Source organism: Monodelphis domestica, chromosome 6, assembly GCF_027887165.1.
Source record: "Monodelphis domestica isolate mMonDom1 chromosome 6, mMonDom1.pri, whole genome shotgun sequence".
NCBI lineage: Eukaryota > Metazoa > Chordata > Mammalia > Didelphimorphia > Didelphidae > Monodelphis > Monodelphis domestica.
Window position 1 is genome coordinate 139,823,971 of NC_077232.1, and position 17,782 is coordinate 139,841,752.

At 36.6% G+C, this 17,782-nt stretch overlaps 1 protein-coding gene across 4 annotated transcripts in view; it reads left to right on the top strand.

The window, feature by feature from the left end:
• Positions 1-672: 672 nt before the first annotated feature.
• Positions 673-17,782, top strand: part of FIP1L1 (factor interacting with PAPOLA and CPSF1) — a 94,765-nt gene continuing 77,655 nt past the window's right edge. For 3 of the 4 annotated variants that reach the window (XM_001363511.4, XM_007496456.3, XM_007496458.3), the window contains exons 1-4: positions 695-985; positions 2,236-2,275; positions 9,948-10,005; positions 12,553-12,656. In XM_001363511.4, coding sequence (XP_001363548.2) covers positions 901-985; positions 2,236-2,275; positions 9,948-10,005; positions 12,553-12,656 — 287 coding nt within the window. In that variant the 5' untranslated portion in view covers positions 695-900. Of the gene's footprint in view, positions 986-2,235; positions 2,276-9,947; positions 10,006-12,552; positions 12,657-17,782 lie in introns of all 4 variants that reach the window. The other variant, XM_007496457.3, reaches the window with a different exon arrangement.

The following is a 17,782-nucleotide window of genomic DNA, read 5'->3' on the forward strand; positions in this document are numbered from 1 at the left end:
CAGTTCTCTCTCTATGGAAATGGATAGCATTTTTCATCGTGGGTCCTCTAGAATTGCTTTGGATCACTGTATTGATTAGAATACCTAGGTATAAGCATTTCTTTTTCAAAAATATTTTTTAAAAAAGTTGATGCTATGATGCACGCAGATCAATACTGTACCTTCATTTATTGGCATTTCGAACAAAATTTTATTGCCTTCTATTAGCAATAGGGAAGACTTTTTGGATTAGGCATTTCTAAAAAAAATTCCGTACCGCCATAGAGCCACTCTTCCTCCTCATCCTAAAAAAAGGGGGGCTAGGATTTTTAACTGAAATGAAATTGAATTGATTGTTCTCAGTGCCAAAAAGACATCAGGTCCATTCACTTAAGCAGAGAACTAATCCTGGATCCTTTGCAAAACAGGATGTTTTTCTAAAGATTGGGGGCGGGGAAGGGGAAGAAAAAAAGAAAACTGAGATCCTAAGGAAAGAATGTGCTTATAGTAGAAGCCCAGAGAAGGAATAGCATCCAGAAGCCGTCAGGTTCAAGAAATGCGAAGGGGTTTAAAAGAGAGGAAGGATGTCCAGACAAACAGGAAATCAGGGCTGAAGAAACACTCTCCCCATGGAGCATGCGGGGGTGGGGCGGTCGCTTTCCTTGCGCACGCGCGAACGCAAGCGCGCGCGTACCTGGCCCGGCTGCCCTAGCGTCGCGCGGCTCCGAGCGAACTGCGCTTGCGCGAGCGAACCTATGCTTGTGGGCTCGTCATCGCGACCGCCACCTCTGCTGGCTACGAAACCAGCGCGCCTGTGCCGTTCCTTGGCTCGCGCCCTCACGCTCCCCTTCGGAAGCGGAGCTGAGGGGAAGACCCGGCTGGTGATCCACACGTCTGTTCTCAGTCGTGGTCCGGGCGGCCATGTCGGCCGGGGAGGTGGAGCGCCTGGTGTCGGAGCTGAGCGGCGGGACCGGTGGGGATGAGGAGGAAGAGTGGCTCTATGGCGGTACGGAATTTTAGTGTCACCCCTTTTCCCCTTTCCCCTCCCCCTCCTCCGCCGGTTTGCTCCTGGCCTCTTTTCCTCTCTTAGTTCCGCGTAGTGGGGGTAGGGGCTTGCGCTTCGGGCTGGGGCCCCCAGGCTTCCCCGCACGGTCCGGGCCGCTAGGCCCGAGCGCGGCGTGCGTAAACCCTTGGTGAGCTCCTCCTCCACCCGCAGCCCACGCTTCCCACGGCCCTGAGTCCCAAGCTCTGACCCCGGGAGCTGAGAACCCCCGTGGACCCCAGCGGCCTGCCCACCACCTTCTGGGTGTAAGGCCTGATTTGCTTCTGCGGTGCAGCCCCCTTAGGCTGTGTTCATGCTTTTATTCTCCTTGACTGTGGTTGTGAGAGTCCAGAGTCTAGGTGCTAATGCTTTTTCCCTTTTAGAAACAGTCTCCCCAGGAAATAAAAGAAAATATGCGAAACTGTAGGGTCATTTGCTACCTAGCTGCTTGTATTCATCACATAATTCGAAATTGCTTAGGGATTCCTTCAGAGCCCGACTCACTTTTTTATTTGTCTTTTTCATTAGCTACTATATAGTAGCACCCTGAAGAGTAGCCAGTAAAATGTTAGTGCATCACCCTAATTAAAGTGAGATGTAGTAATAATTTGAGACATTTTGCGTTTTTACCTCTGAATCACAAGCTAGTTAATAAGTGTTTGTTGAATAAATGGGTTTGGCCTCCCTCATTCTCCTACTGACATCTAGGTAAACTGATTCTTTAAGTTAGTTAATATTGACATTACATTTGTTTCATGTATTTATTTTCTGAAAGAGTTTGATGGTGTTTGCTTGTTAAAGCAGCAATATGTTTGGCATTTGAACAAGTGTAGTGACACCCAATTGTCTTCTGGATGCCGTGTCATGTTTTTGGAATTATATAATTAAGATGATACAAGTCTGTTCTGTGATCCCTTTGATGAAACCAAATTAGACTGCTTTGGCAAGAAGGATTTATCAGTAGCATTATTAAGTATTTGAAATTTTGAATGATGAAGTTTCATTTAAGAGTTCAATACTTGAGAAATTTAAAATTAACTTGATACATAGAAATAAAGGTCTGATTTTCTGTTTTTTAGAAGATTAAGTATTTTAAGAAGGAATATATGTTTGTTCTCTCCTGGGTGAATTTTTGAAAGATTAGATTAGTACTTGTTCTTCCACTTTTTAAAGTAAAGATTTAGAGTTTGTTTTTTCTCTTTTTTTCTTGACAGATGAAAATGAAGTTGAAAGACCAGAAGAAGAAAATGCCAGGTCAGTGAAATTGTCCATCAGTACCTGTACTGATCATGTAGCAGTGCCCTCACAATTATTAACACTTATAAATTTGGATTTTATATGTGATTTTTAAGGTTAAGCTGAAATTTTTAGTTGGTTTAAGTTTTAATAACCTGCTCATAAAATATAGAGAAGTATTTTCTCGTTTTTGTTTTTGACTGCAACTTAGAGATAGGAACTGGACCTATCATTTTATTGGCATTGGGAACTCTTATGTAAGGAAATGCCTTGCTTTCTACCAAAAGAGGCTTTCACCATTCCTCTACATCTTATAGTCTTAGTATTTCCTAGAGTAGAGAGATTAAATGAGCTCCGCAAGGTCACACAACTATTATGTGTCAGATCATCTTGGCTTATCGGCCAATTTTTGATCCCCAATACCATGCTACCTCTTGGCATTTTTTGTTCCTTTTCATACATTATTACTATTTATCAACTTACAGTGATTTTAGTGAATCGTATGTAAATATGTTATTTCTTTTAGTTTCTAGAGCAATTAGTCTTTTCTAAAATTTTAACTAATAATAAAAATGAATAATACAAGGGTCAAAAAGATTACCTTGAACCAATTTGTTTAAATTGCTAAGGGCTTGTTAGAAGGGTAAATCTTTGTCTACTGGGCTAAGATTTGTGTGGCTACCTTTTATAGCATTATAATATAAGAAACTTATAAGCAGATTGCCATCTTATACCCTGCCCTGCCTCTTCACCACTAAGACCATAGCCCAGCTGTGAAAAAATGTGAACTTACAGAGAATTTCTGAATACAGAAGAAAGCAGTGATAAAATTTAGGAGATAGTTTTATATATTACCATTGCTATTTATAAGGCTTTCTAGCCTGTTCGTGTTGCAGTGTTTATAGTGGAAAGAGCAAAGTATCTGCAGTTCAAAGATCTTTCTTAGTTCTGTGATGTTGGACAAGACATTTAACCTCCATGAACCTTGGTTTCCTTATTTGTAAAATGAGGATATTAATACTTGTACTACCAACTTCATAGTGTTTTGAAAAAAAGTACTCAAACCAAAAACCACTATATAAGAGGACTCCTTAATAGTACTCAAGTCTACTCTAAATATTAAAGTTTGCTTACTTCTGAGTTAAGGAGACTTGTGAGCAAGACTTGAATCTAATCAGTTTTCAATTTTAATAGGAAAATATTCTAACTTTTTTGCAAGCTCATAAAAGGCAGCCCATCCTTAAGTTAAAGACTGTCCATATCAGTTCTGAGTAACCTAAAATAAATTGTTTTCAGTCTTTGTTTATTATCATTGTAATAATCTTATATTTTAAGAAAGGAATTCTGAGATACCTTTCTTTATAAAATTACACTAGTGTTGCAAAGTTTCTAATTGATTATGCTGAGCAGTAATGGCAGTGATTGTGGTTCATGGACCCAAAAGACTGGAAATTCGTAGTTTTGAAGTGTTGATTTAGCCATTTGAATCATTATCATATTCATTATTATTATTATGTATTTTTATTATTTATATATGTTATATATAACTTATTATGTAGGTTTTATTTGGGTTAATTTAATTAAAATTTTTTTTAAATTAGCAGCCTATAAATACGACTAATGCATTTCATTTTGCATTTTGGCTGAATTTCCAAAGTTCACATTTAATGATTAATGGCTCATTTTTTTTTTTAAACTCTTACCTGTGTATTGGTTCCAAGGCAGAAGAGTGGTAAGGGCTAAGCAATGGGGGTTAAATGACTTGCCCAGAGTCGCACAGCTGGGAAGTGTCTGAGGCTAGATTTGAACCTAGGACCTCCCATCTCTGGGCCTGGCTCTCAATCCACTGAGCTATCCAGCTGCCTCCTTAATGGCTCATTATTATGATTAGTAGTGATGGACTCAATATACCAATTTGTGTTCCCATTCTAATGCATTTCTCATATAATTTGTGTATTATACTTAGTTTTATGTCCTTATTTGACATTTAAATTTCATAAGAGCAGGGATCATGATGTAATTAAATTTATACCATTCCCCCATGGTGTGCAGGTACTAAATAAATGTTCAGTGAATGAATAAAAGAATGATTGGTGGGGATAGAAGAAAGGCTTTATGGAAAAAGGATCATTTTTATTTATATTCATAGATAGGTTATGTAGTCACATTGTCTCATTTTACAGATGAGGAACCTGAAGCCCACAGAGATTACATTATTTGCTTACAGTCACACAGTAATAAGTGACAGCCAAAATGTGAATCAAACTCTTTTGACCTGAAATCCATCTTTATTTCCACTGCATCCCTAAAGTTTTAAAGAATGGATAATAATTTAACCAGACTAGCATGAGGGAGGATGGCAGTTCAGGGAGAGAGCAGTTTTTTTAACGGGAATGGAAGGCTTTTAACGGGAATGGAAAATAAATATTAACACTACTATGAAATTTCTTTATTTGATCGTAATCTGTTCACTGTTCACATAACCTTCCTTGCAACCCCTTAACCTATCCTTCATCCTCACTAAAACTTCTAGTTCTTCAACTTCTCAGTTCTTCCCCAGGCCATCACCCCTGCTCTGGCTACACTTTCCTATCTTATAACCAACTTGACCTCTTCATGAACTCATCTTTATCCTTTTACCAACTGGCCTTGCAAAACTGCTTCCTTGAATTATTTCCATCATACACTGCCTTCACTCCTATTATGTTAAACAAAGCTAGAAAAAAGTAATAAAATCATGCTGATAATGTCCACTAAAATGTGTGATATAATTTCAACTAGGCTGTCACTGGGACAACCCTTTTATACTTCTATCATTGATTCACTGTCCTGTTCCCTATAGCAACTTTTCCAAACCTTTCCATCCCTTCCACTTTCCCTCCTCAGCTGAGAGCGTTTCCTCATATCAGTCTGAAAAAAATGAGGCCTTTCATGAAAAGCTTATTTATCTTCATCCTACCTCACTCAGAAACTCTGTGCCACTATCTTCTTCCCTCCTATCTCACATGAGAAGGTGACCTCGCTCTTTGGCAAAACAAATCCCTCTACATGCATCAGTTATTCTATTCCATCCAGCATTCTTTAGTAGATTGACGATTCTCACTGTCCTTGATCTTTTCCTTTCCACTGACTGCTTCCCACTGCCTACAAATGAGACCATGTCTTCTAATTCTCAGAAAAAATCCTCATTTTATCTTTCTACTCCATCTAGCCAGCATCCTTTCTCTCCTTGCTTTCATGGTTAAACTCCTTGTATAAGCTGTCTACTTTCAGTACCTCCACTTCTTTTCCTCTCACTCTTAATTTCATAATCTGACTTCCAACTTAAATTCTTCTTTCCAATGTTATTTTACTTATGCTCTCTAGTTGCCAAATTTGATGGCTTTTTTTTTTCAGTATTTATCCTTCTTGACTTCTCTTTATCCTCTCTACCCTATTCTTCATTCTCTTGTCCTTGGCATTCTCTTCTCTATGTTTTTATGACATTGCTTTCTCCTGGTTATCCTATGTGTTTGAACACTCCTCAATTTCCATTGCTGGATCTTTATCCAGGTTGTTCATGCTGTCTTGGACTTTCTTCTCTTTTCCAGCTATGTTATTTTGCTTGGCAGTCCCAGCAGCTCCCATAGATTCAATTTTCATCTCTTTACAGGTAGATTCTTAGATCTTTTTATACAACCTTAACTTCTTTTCTGACTTCCAATCTTGCATCTCCAACCACCTCCTGGGTTGGATGTCCCATAGGCATCTTAAATATAAGATTTACAAAACTGAATTTTTGATATAAAACCTTCCCCTTCCAAATTTCTCTGTAGTTACGGACACCACTATTTTCCCAGTCATTGAGAATCACAATCTAGGTCAGTGATAGTGAACCTTTTGGGAACCCTGTGCCTCGCCACGCCCCACCCCAGGCTGAATAACATGCCTGGGCCCCCAACTGTGTGTGGTGCTCCACCCACCCCCTTGCATTTGAGGGGCAGGACCAGGCTACTAGCCCTACTTTCAGGGCTAGCCTCACAGTTCCCCTCTTCAGGACTGGAGGAGAAGGGCATGGCTTCTCTCAGCCCCTGGGATGGTCAAGAGAGACTAGAATGCCTGTTCATTCCAGGGCAGGACCAGGCTCCCAGCCAGCCAAGCAAGGGGTCAGGGCATGCCCACAGAGAGGTCTCTGTGTGCCATGTCATAAGTTCTCTATCATGGACCTAGATTTTATCCTTGACTCCTTTTTCACTTTTCTGCTTCTATCAGTTGCTAAGTCTGTTCAATTCTACCTTCAAAATATCTCTTGCAAATACCTTTTTTCTTTCTGCTGACTTGCCTGAATTATTGTAATAGGTCTTTAGTTGGTGTCACTCCATGATATTCTCCCACTTCATTCCATTCTCCACTCAGCCGTCAAAGTGATCTTCCTAAAGCACAGACCATATCACCCAATTCATTAATCTATAGTAACTCCATATAGCTTCTATGATCAAATATAAAATACTCTTCTTGGTTTTCAGTGCCCTTCATAACCTGTCACATTTTTTCCAGTCTTCTTTCACCTTTCCTCCTCATATATTCTGAGATCCAATGCAGCTCACCTCTTTATTTTTCTTTATCTATAAATCTCCATCTCTTATTTCTATGCATTTTCACTCTGACTCCTTTCCTGTCTGAGGTAAAATCCTAACTTCTACAAGAAGCCTTTTCATATTCTTCTTAATTCCAATCCCTTTCCTTTCAGATTATCTTTCATTTATCCTGACTATGCAGTTACCTTCAATCTTCCCCCCTACCCACACAACCACACAATAGATTTTGAACTTGAGAGTATGGACTGTTTTTGCCTTTCTTTGTATCCCCAGCACTTAACACTTTGCCCATCACATAGTAATGGTGCTTAATAAATATTTGTTGTTGAAAGTGGAGTTTATTAATTTACTTAAAAGAATCTTCATGAATTGCTGCAATTGAAACCAATTATACTTCATAACTAACAAACTGGCATAGATGAGAAGTGGGAGAGATACTTCATATTGGAAGTGCTAGGGAAAGTCAGGCACATTAATGACCTGTTGGTAGAACTGTTAATTTCTGCAACCATCATAAAAGTAATTTTAAGTGACTAAAATATTCATCCTCTTGATCTAAGACAAGTATATACCTTAAGAAGGTTTCTGTCAGACGGAAATGTTACACACACACACACACACACACACACACACACACACACACACACACACACACACACACACGTTGGGAAATGCAAGTGATTCAAAAACAAAAGATGCCATGTATATGTGTGTATATTCTTCTGTGTCTATATATAACATATATATTTATATATATACATGTATGTGCCAAAATATGTTCATTGAAGTACTTTTTAAAAATTAAAACTTTTAGTGGTATTTTTTGCTTTTGTGTCTGCATTTCCTTATGCATCCTTTTATAAAAGAGAGATCTTCCCAGTTCTTCCCAGAGGGCCACCTCTTATTTAAAAAGAAAATTCTGCAACATGTAAAAAGTCTCTGACATTATATGTGGTAGTTAAAACCAATGAATCCTACTTCTTCAAAGGAGCAGCAGAGGAATATCTTCTTACTGCAGCATTTTATGTGGTGGCAAAGAACTGGAAATAAAATTGGTACCATCAAATAGGTAATTGTCATGGATAGAGTGCTGGGCTAAGAGTTGGGAAGACATCTTCCTGAGTTCAAATCCAGCCTCAGGCCCTTAGTAGCTGTGTGATGTTTGACAAGTCTTAACTCTTTTTTTGCTCTACTTCCTCGTATGTAAAATGAGCTGTGGAGAAGAAAATAGCAAACTATTATAGTATCTTTGCCAAGAAAACCATAAATGGGGTCATGAAGAGTTAGACATCACTGAAAAGTGATGTCTATAGTGTCTATAGTGATTTGTAATATAATGGAATAATGCTATACCATAAGAAACAAAGAATATAAAGAATTCAATAAGACATGGGTCATCTCTATTTAGAAATATTTAAAAAAACAAAGTATCAATCAAGAACAACGATTTAAATATATTAGTTCTAGTTCAGAGAACATTGGACTTAGTAATGAGAATTATTCTTTTCCTAAACCTTGACACTAAATATTTTAAAGGTTTTTGATATGCCATCCAGTTGCTTTGTTTCTCATAGTCCTTCTTTGCCATGTATGTTTGTGGTTTTTTAAAAATAGAATTATATGGGGCAGCTGGGCGGCTCAGTGGATTGAGAGCCAGGCCTAGAGATGGGAAGTTCTAGGTTCAGATCTGTCCTCAGACACTTCCTAGCTGTGTGACCTTGGACAAGTCACTTGACTCCCCTTTGCCTAGCCCTTACCACTCTTTTGCCTTAGAACCAATATACAATGTTTATTCTAAGATGGAAGGTCAGGGTTAAAAAAAAAAAAAAGATTTTATATTGCTTTGTTTTTTATATCACCATAATTTGTTCCAGTATTCTTCCCCTTCCTCTTACAGAGCTATCTCTTAAAACAAATAATTTTTTTCCAAAGACAAAAAGGGGAGGGATATCTCTGAAAATAAACATAATCTATAGTATTTGTGAATCACCTTCCCTACAAAGAGATGAGATGAGGGTGTCTTCTCATATCTCTTACTTCAAATCATAATTATTCTTAGTCATCTTAAAATATTAACTTTTAATTTTTTATGGGTTTTTTTCCATTTACATTGTTGTGTGAGTGCTGTACATGATGTTTTCTTGGCTTTACTTCATTCTGTATCATTTAATATAGATCTTTCCATGTTTCTGTATTCATATTCATCAAGGACATGAGGCTGTTAATGGTTCTCATCTTTCAACTCAAATGGATATTTAGAAAATTTACCCAAAAAATATTATTTTGATCAATATTAGCATTATTTATTCACATGTAAGATGTGTGAAGGTGGTAGTTATATTAGTCTTGTAACAAAAAGAGCAAAGTGGGGCAGGTAGGTTTCTCAGTGGATTGAAAGCCGGGCTTAGAGACAAGAGATCCTAGGTTAAAATTTGACCTGAGACCCCTCCTTGCTACATGATCCTGAGCAAGTCACTTAACCCCCATTGCCTAGTACTCACCACTCCTCTGTCTTGTAACCAATAAATAGCACTAATTCTAAGAAAGAAGTTATGGTTTGGTTTTTTTTTTTTTTTTAAGGAAAGTAAAGGGAAAATTTGAGGTGATTTTAGATTATAGGAATTTACAGTCATAATTGTGTATATTAAGCTTTAATTAATGAAAAGACAATTTTCTATACAATCAAACAAAATACTTGCCATTTTAAAGTATTAGTTAATTGGTTATTAAATTATAGATCATTGATTTAAAGAGTGGAATTGGCTATTATTTATTTATCCATTGACTTATTCATCTAGCTGTCTGTCTATGCAAATTTATAAATTATTTGGTTCTTTTTGCTACATTATCACATTTCATTGTAGCTTTATTTGCCTATATTCCTTCTCTTTTCCACCACACTCCCAACCCCTCCTTACCTGAAACAAGATTATTAGTGGTTTGAAGCCAGGTACCATTGTCTTGATTCTTGTCCTATTGTACTGTATTTGTGGGAGTAAATAATTCTTTTGAATGAATGACCTTAAAAATGCCAATGTAGCATATTAGAGTATTTATATACTAGTTATATAATAAGTGACTTTGTTTTTTTGTTGTTTGTTTTTTTTTTTAAGTGCTAATCCTCCATCTGGAATTGAAGATGAAACTGCAGAAAATGGGATATCAAAACCGGTAAATTTGATGTCTTTTATCAAACCAACAATTCTTATATGCTGTGTGGAGTATTTTTGTAAAAGTGTTTTTCTTTGCAAAGAGGAAGCCTCTATTAGGATAAATTACAATATCTCAGTTTCTATCCTACACTTCCATGTAGAATTTGATATTGTAAAATAAAATAAATAAAACAAGAGCATTGACTTTAGAGGTATAAGCCTACAAGTCAGTTAAGAGGGGTGAGACTGAACTTACTTTCCATTAATTTCAGTTTCCTTATTTGTAAAATAGGGATAATGATACTTCTAATTATTTACCTTGCAGGATAACTTTAAGGAAAGTACTTTAAAGAACTACAGAAATTCAGACTTTTATTTTTGTTTTGTTCTGTTTTCTCAAAATATGTCTAGAAAAATCATAGCCAGAGTAGTTTGCTTATAATAGTCATAAGTAATTATGTATAAATAAGTAATTACCCTCTTGATTTGATTGGGTGTTCCTAGTGCCCACTAAGACATAGAATCATAAAAATTTTAGGCCCTGAATTGTAGAATCTTTGTGTCACATCTAAGCCATAAAATTGCTCTCTGTATGTCAAAATGTTCCTAGACTTTGAGGTCACTACTCTGTTCTCTCATTACTGTCTTAGTGATTAGGTCTTGGTAGGAATCCTCCTTCCCTTCTTATCAGCTCTCCTCTTTTATCCCCCATTTTGATACAATTTGCCCTCCTACTCCCTCTTTTTACTACAGGCTACTCTAGCATCTGATGGTAAAAATGGCAAAGAGAAAGGAGACTATAAAAACACTTCATTCCTCTGTCCCATACCCTTTCACACATTCCTCTCCTTCCACTCACTCAGCTCCTCAAATGTGTCTTGCTTTCACCTACCCTAACTCCTTTGATAATATGGTTGGGATAGTTCAAATCTTTATTTCCCTCTGAAATATAAACAACTCTTAATTTCTTATTAAATGCCTCAGCATTTATTATGTGTGCTTTTTTTTTTAACCTCACTTATTTATAAAAAGAGAAAGGGAAAGTAAGTATATAAGGGAACTTTTTATAGTGTACATATTCCTTCCTTCACATTAGCATAATAAATCCTTTGAACTTTAGGATCTCTACAGACAGGAAAATTCATTCAAAACTATGAAACTAGACTCCTTTGTATTTGATATCCCTGGACATACCATAGTCATGTAGTAGACAATAAATGCTCATTAATCAATTGCTTCATTCCACATTACACTTGAGAAGAACTCCCCTGGCAGGTGGCAACAGTTGGCACAATAGAAAGGAATGTGCTCACTTGTAAATGCATACAGCCTTAAATAAATATTTAGTGAGAGTTATTAAACCCAAAGTGGGGTAGAGGTAGGGAAGTGAGACGAAGAACAGGATGGCTAGAACTGACTGAAGCAGTAACCTTCACGTTTCCCCTACAACTCTATATCTGTATTGTTGCATGCCTTTTCTAGTTCCTCATGCAAGTAGATCATTGTTCCCCCAGAGTGCCCTATCAAAGATGAGAGAGTCCCTGCCCTCGCTGCTTTTAGGAAGGGGTATTATATGACCCAGATAAAACAAGACAGAACCATGAAAGAATTTTCCCATGGGAACATTGTTTCACCTAATGTTTAGATTTATAGTACTTTAGGTATAAGTTCATTTAACTTAGAAGGATTGAACTAAAGACTTTTACTACTAGTAACATTGTTTCTCTGAGATGTGTTCAAGTTTTAACCAACTTAAGAAAAGACTTTCTGGGATATACAATATCCTAAATTCGAAACACATGATGCTTAAAGACCAAAGATTTAGAGCTAGAACAGATTTCATTCTTTAAAGCCATTAAGGCCCAACCTCCCATAATCTCTTTGTTTTACCGATGAAATTGAGGCGCAGTAAAGCTATTATTCCTAAAGTTAAATATATAATACATATCAGAGCCAGAATTCAATCTCAGGTCCAATGGGATAGCATAAAGGTAGTATGTTCACAGAAGTCTTGGCCATTTTCAGATACCATATTTATTACATGAGCCAGGATTTCATTAGTAAGACAAATATTTTCACATTTTATCCAGGAAAGGTAAAACCAATGAATTGCCCAATTTGAGCTTTTGAATGGAACCATACTACAGCAGGTTGTTACTGTGTCTCATCTCCTTATTGGTTTCTTTGTGGATGGACACAAAGCAGCCAGTTGGAAACAAAAAGATAACTGTCACAAATAATTCATGCATTCTCCTCAAAGAAGAGAGGTTCCAAAAAAAAGAGGTGCATAAATATATCTATACAAATATGCATACATATGCCAAACATTTTATATATATATATATATATGAGAAAAATATTCCTGAATTTGTTATTCCTCCTGTCTCACATATAATGTCAAGCTCAGAGATGGAAATGATAAAACCAACTGATCATCCAGTTAAGAAGATTGTCTTCCTGAGATAATTAAGAAAATTGTGGCTCAATTTTTACCTCTTTCAACTCTTATGAATCTTTGATAGTGATTTAGGTAACTGAAGAATCTTTTAAATTGTTCTTTATATAGAAGGTGACTGAGACCGAAGATGATAGTGAGAGTGACAGTGATGATGATGAAGATGATGTTCATGTCACTATTGGTGATATTAAAACTGGAGCACCACAGTATGGGTGAGTTAATGTCTTCCTTTAAAAAAAAACAAACTTGTTCCTTCCATCTTACATCAATACTAAGTATCTGTTCCAAGAGAAAAACAGTAAGGGCTAGGCCATTGGGATTAAGTGATTTGCCCCAGGGTCACATAGCTAGGAAGGAAGTGTCTGAGGTTGGATTTGAATTCAAGATCTCTCTCCAGACCTGGCTTTCTATCAACTGAGTCATCTAGCTGCCCCTATGCAAGTTAACTTTAAAAAAAGTAAAATTTCAAAAGCTACATCAGATAAAGTGCTCGTATCAAACTAAAATAGTTGTTGGTTGTCCTAGGAAACAGAGTAAAACTGCAAATTAAATTTTCACTATGAAAAGTGCTGTATTTTGTTACTGGAGGTAAAAAGGGGAAAATTTTGTCAAGTTAAATGGAAAGAATAGTGTATGTCACGAGTTTCTTTTGCAAAACGATATAATGCAAAAATGTCAGTTTTTCTTTACAGGTATATCCCACTTAATATCAATTATTTCCATTGAAAATGTTAAATTGGGAAAAACATTACCTGGAGGACATTCAGTTCCACAAAAATAATGCTTGAACCTACCTCCAATGTAGTATAATTGTAAGCAAATTTACATATAAAGAAATGATTACTGTTGAGGATGATGTATTCCCTGAATTGTCTCCAGTCATCCAGTTGGTATCTTCACTAATTGGCCACAAAAGGATCAAGTGAAACTTCTAAGGCATTAAATGAATTATAACACATTCAGTAAAAAAACTGGTCAGAAATTATGATGGTAGGATACACTTGTTTATCTCCTTTTACCCCAATTTCTCTTTCACTTGCTTATTCAAACCAGAACATAGATTTAATTTTTCTTCTAAGAACCAAAATAGCATCAAAAATAATGTTGGTGGGTTGTTGGGATTCTTGTCCACATTGTTGTTGTACCCCACCCCCCTTTTTTATTCATTGTTTAAGGGGAAAAATGTGATTAAATGTTTCACTATACTGAATTGACCTTTGCCCTCTATATATTGTTAGTTGTAATTTACCTTTTATTATAGCATATGAAGTATTGTACTTCAGTTCCACCATTAGAAGAGAAATAATATTGTATTAGAGATTTTTAGCATCTTCAGAGAAAATAGTCTTCTATATGCAAATTCTACCATGAAATTATAGCTGCTAAGATTCTTGGGAATTTAACCATTATGTATATTGAAGAATTAGAGAAATACCATAAGGACTCTCGAAGCAAAGGATGTGAAGTACTTGGAAATAGGGGAAATGGCTCTTGGTGTTTTTTCTGACCAGGGATGTAAAGGCGGAGATAAAAAAAATGGGAATGAATAATTTCATAAGTAATGATGAATAACATATCAATAAGAGGTATATATATATATATATATATGTCATTACTGAGCCTTAACTCTCAAATTATTTCTAAAACATAGGAACATATTTTACATAAAACTATGTACCACATTCTTTGCCTCCTGGTTGTATCATCTACTTCATCTAACTCAGGTATACTTAAGAATTTAAATATACTTATGCTTAAAGTTATAGAAGAATTAAAGTGTAAGACTTACTAAATAGGAAAAATTCGAGGTTGGCCAATCCTGGCCAATTAATGCTACGTCATGTATCTTTAAATGCAAAGGTAGAAATGTACGTTATGGTACCATTGCTACAACATTTTAATAGACTATGAAGCAAACTACATTTAGGATTTAATATTAGAAAGGTATTTTCAAAGTGTGTGAGAATATGGAATCATTCCATATCTAGTTCAAAAATGCCATTTAGGATCCTGTCAAACATATTCTTAAAACATATTGAAAGATTCTTTGTATGATAGCCTCAGATTCTTTGTTGTGTATTTATTTCCTTCCTCTTCTGTTTTGAATGAGATTTATTGGTTTTTATTTGGACATCCATCAATCAGGCTATAGAGGTATGTTAAGCACTTACTATGCGTCAGACATTGTACTCAGCTTTTGAGATACAAAGAAAAAGAAAAAAAGTGGTTCCTGTTCTCAATGAACCTTTGTTCTAATGGAAGAGACATCTTTTAGAAGTAGCTCCCTGCAAGATACAGGAAGGGTAGCTGAAAGAAAACCTTAGAAGGAAAAACATTAGCAGTTGGGAAGACTGGGAGAATTTGCACAAGGTGATATTTTAACTGAGTCTTAAAGGAAATCAAGGATTCTCAAAGGTAGAAATTTGATGGACTTCTCCCCTCCCTAAATGAGGAGTCCCTAAGTCTCTTTAAAAAAACAAACAAAAAACACCTTACACTTATTTGTCTTAGAATCAATATTGTGTTCTAAGGCAGAAGAGAGGTAAGAGCTAGACAATGAGAGTTAAGTGACTTGCCCAGGGTCATACAGCTGGGAAGTGTTTGAGGCCAGAGTCGAATGCAGGACCTCCCTCTAGGCTTAGCTCTCAATCTACTGAGTCACCTAATTGCCCCCAATTTTACTCTTCATTTTGAGGCAGCAGTGACCTCCTGTCCAAGTGAACTATCCTCATGTCCATATTTTTATTACCCAAGATTCCTAGATCTTTTAAGGCATCCTGTCTTTCTGCCCCTGAAGACCATTGTGTCTGAAGTTCTTGACAACATCTCTGCTCGTATTATCACTTCCTTGTCCTCAGCCCAATCCCACTGTGGAGATCTTTGTCCTGACATCAGTGTGAGAGAGCTAAAAGGACTGCCTTATTTAGAAGGCTTTCCTGTGAGGAGCTTATTAACCTAATCTTACTATCATCTTCTCTTCTCTCCTGCTACTTTGCTGTCAGGTAAGCTACCTGGCCTTTTATCCTTAAACATGATTTTTTTTTAATGGTCCATTTTTATCAACTGGCTCATCTAACTCTTTTGTGAAGCTTTTTATATCCCTAGCAACAGACTTGGGCATGCCAATGTAGTAAATTAGTTTTGGGGGGGGGGGGCAAGGTGGGGTTGACTTTCCCAGTTTTAGCTAAAAATCGTACCCTCCTTTTGACTCAGGGTAGTCCAGAGCTATTGATGAAAATTAATTATATCAGTTTCTTTCTACCTTTCTAGGGTAGATATTAATTATGAATGAAATATAGACAACAAAAGGAGATTCATAGAAGAGAAACTAAGGAGTACATAAAAATCATACATTGGATAATGAGTCTTATAAGAAGTGAAAAGTTTAAAGTAATTTCTTTGTTTTAAGATATACTTACAAATCAGTTTTTTTTCCCTTTAATTTCTTTATGGATCCCTAATCCCACCTATATGTATATGTCCACAGAACTGATTTCAAGCCATCCATGCATCTGGTCCTGTGTGGGTTTTTTTCCTGTTCCATAACTACTTTCCCTTTTTTCCTTGAGTATTTGATGGATACTGCTGGGGGGGGGGGGGGGGGCAGCCTCCCACAGGGAATGGGGTATTGGAGGTGGGATGGTGTCAGCGCAATGATGGATGGAATACAGCTTTCACATTCAATCCGCAGCAGTTTTCACAGGATAAACTGCTTCACTTTGGCTGAGGCCTGGCTTTATTTTATGCCCTCATGATCACACATCTACAACATACATGTTTCCATGGAATCTTAACAGACAGGAAGCCTAGGGAGATGGTCAATGAAACACTGTTGCTAAGGGCAGGATCAGTGGGTAGAATCAACATGACCCAGATATAGGTTAGGGAATTCAAAGCAAAGATTTGTCATAAGTTTTTTATGCCTAGACAAGAGGGACCTATTTAAGTGGGTATATAAGAATCCTTGGGTTTAATTTTGTAAGTGGACTCTCCTGGTAATATTCTGGGGGGACAGAGTAGGACATCTATATTAACCCTGCAAGTATATTGCTCTCATCAATTTTTCCAGGGGATAAGTAAGAATAATAATTATTGTAATTCCAATACGAGGATGTTAATAATGAAAGTTACTTAGGGGGGTTTCAGTGGTTGTTTCCATCCTTCCTGGGGGCTGCTTTGCAGTAATTGGTTTCCACGTGGACCAGGTCAGAGAGCTTGGTCTTTGATGGCTCCCTACAGAATACCAGTCCATGGACTGTTCATCTAAACTTTTCACTGTTTGACCGGCCCATTTGGCCTTTTCTGGTCACAGTGAACGGTGTTCAACTTGAGTCAGTAGGCCCAATAACTTCCCAAACAGCAAGGAATGACTGACAAAGGTAACACTAGGTTAGGAAAAATACTTATTTAGAAAATCTTAACAGAGTGTTACAGACAATTATGGAAGCAGTGGGGGATAAAGCCTATTTAAAGAAAGCTTATCAAGATAGCCAGCTAAGCAAAATCATCCAAAGGACTTTAAAGATTTAAATAAAAGGAGGACTATAAGCAGAAGAAAAAAAATAAAAATCATTTTCTCTCTAAAGGTTGTCCTTAAAACCAAAAACCTTGGATGCTAGCATCATAACTCCAGATATAGTTAGAGAGAAAATAGAAATGGCTCTAAAGAGAACAGAGAAAGACATTATGATAGATCAAGTATAAAGAGAATAGACTCATGCTGGAGATTTTATTATTATGGAGGGACTGAAACCTGAAGTATCTGAAGGAGATGGCATGGAAAAATGCATGGAAAAATCTCAGACCTTATTGTTATTTAAAGAGATAACTCGAGATATTTGATACATATGAAATTTTTATTTGTCACCTGTACCTGAATCAAGAACATTCTTATGAGGGTATTTAGGAATAAGTAGATGTTTTAAAATCATATTCAGGAGGAAACCGCATCTTTCCCATTTCACTATTGATTGAAAATTATAGAGAAAATAAGATGTCGCTCTATTTGCAAAAAAAAAAAAATTACTCAGTAAAAGAAAACTCTGCCTTAGATGCTTTTTCATAAGATTTCTCTTATCCATATATCTAAGTCATGAACGATATACCTTGAAAGATATAACAGTAGAGCTAATTGTCCAATGACCCTCTGATTATAAATAAAATATATTTATCAAAGGTGGTCACCATTGCCTATGAATGGTAAGGTATCCTCTGGATGTTCATTTGTGAATGGCATTGAATTGATATCCTTAGACTTTACAATTTCACAGAGCATTCTGGAAGGGATTTGTAATCTCTGAAACAAGTTTGGTCCAGCTTTCCACACACAAAAGACTTA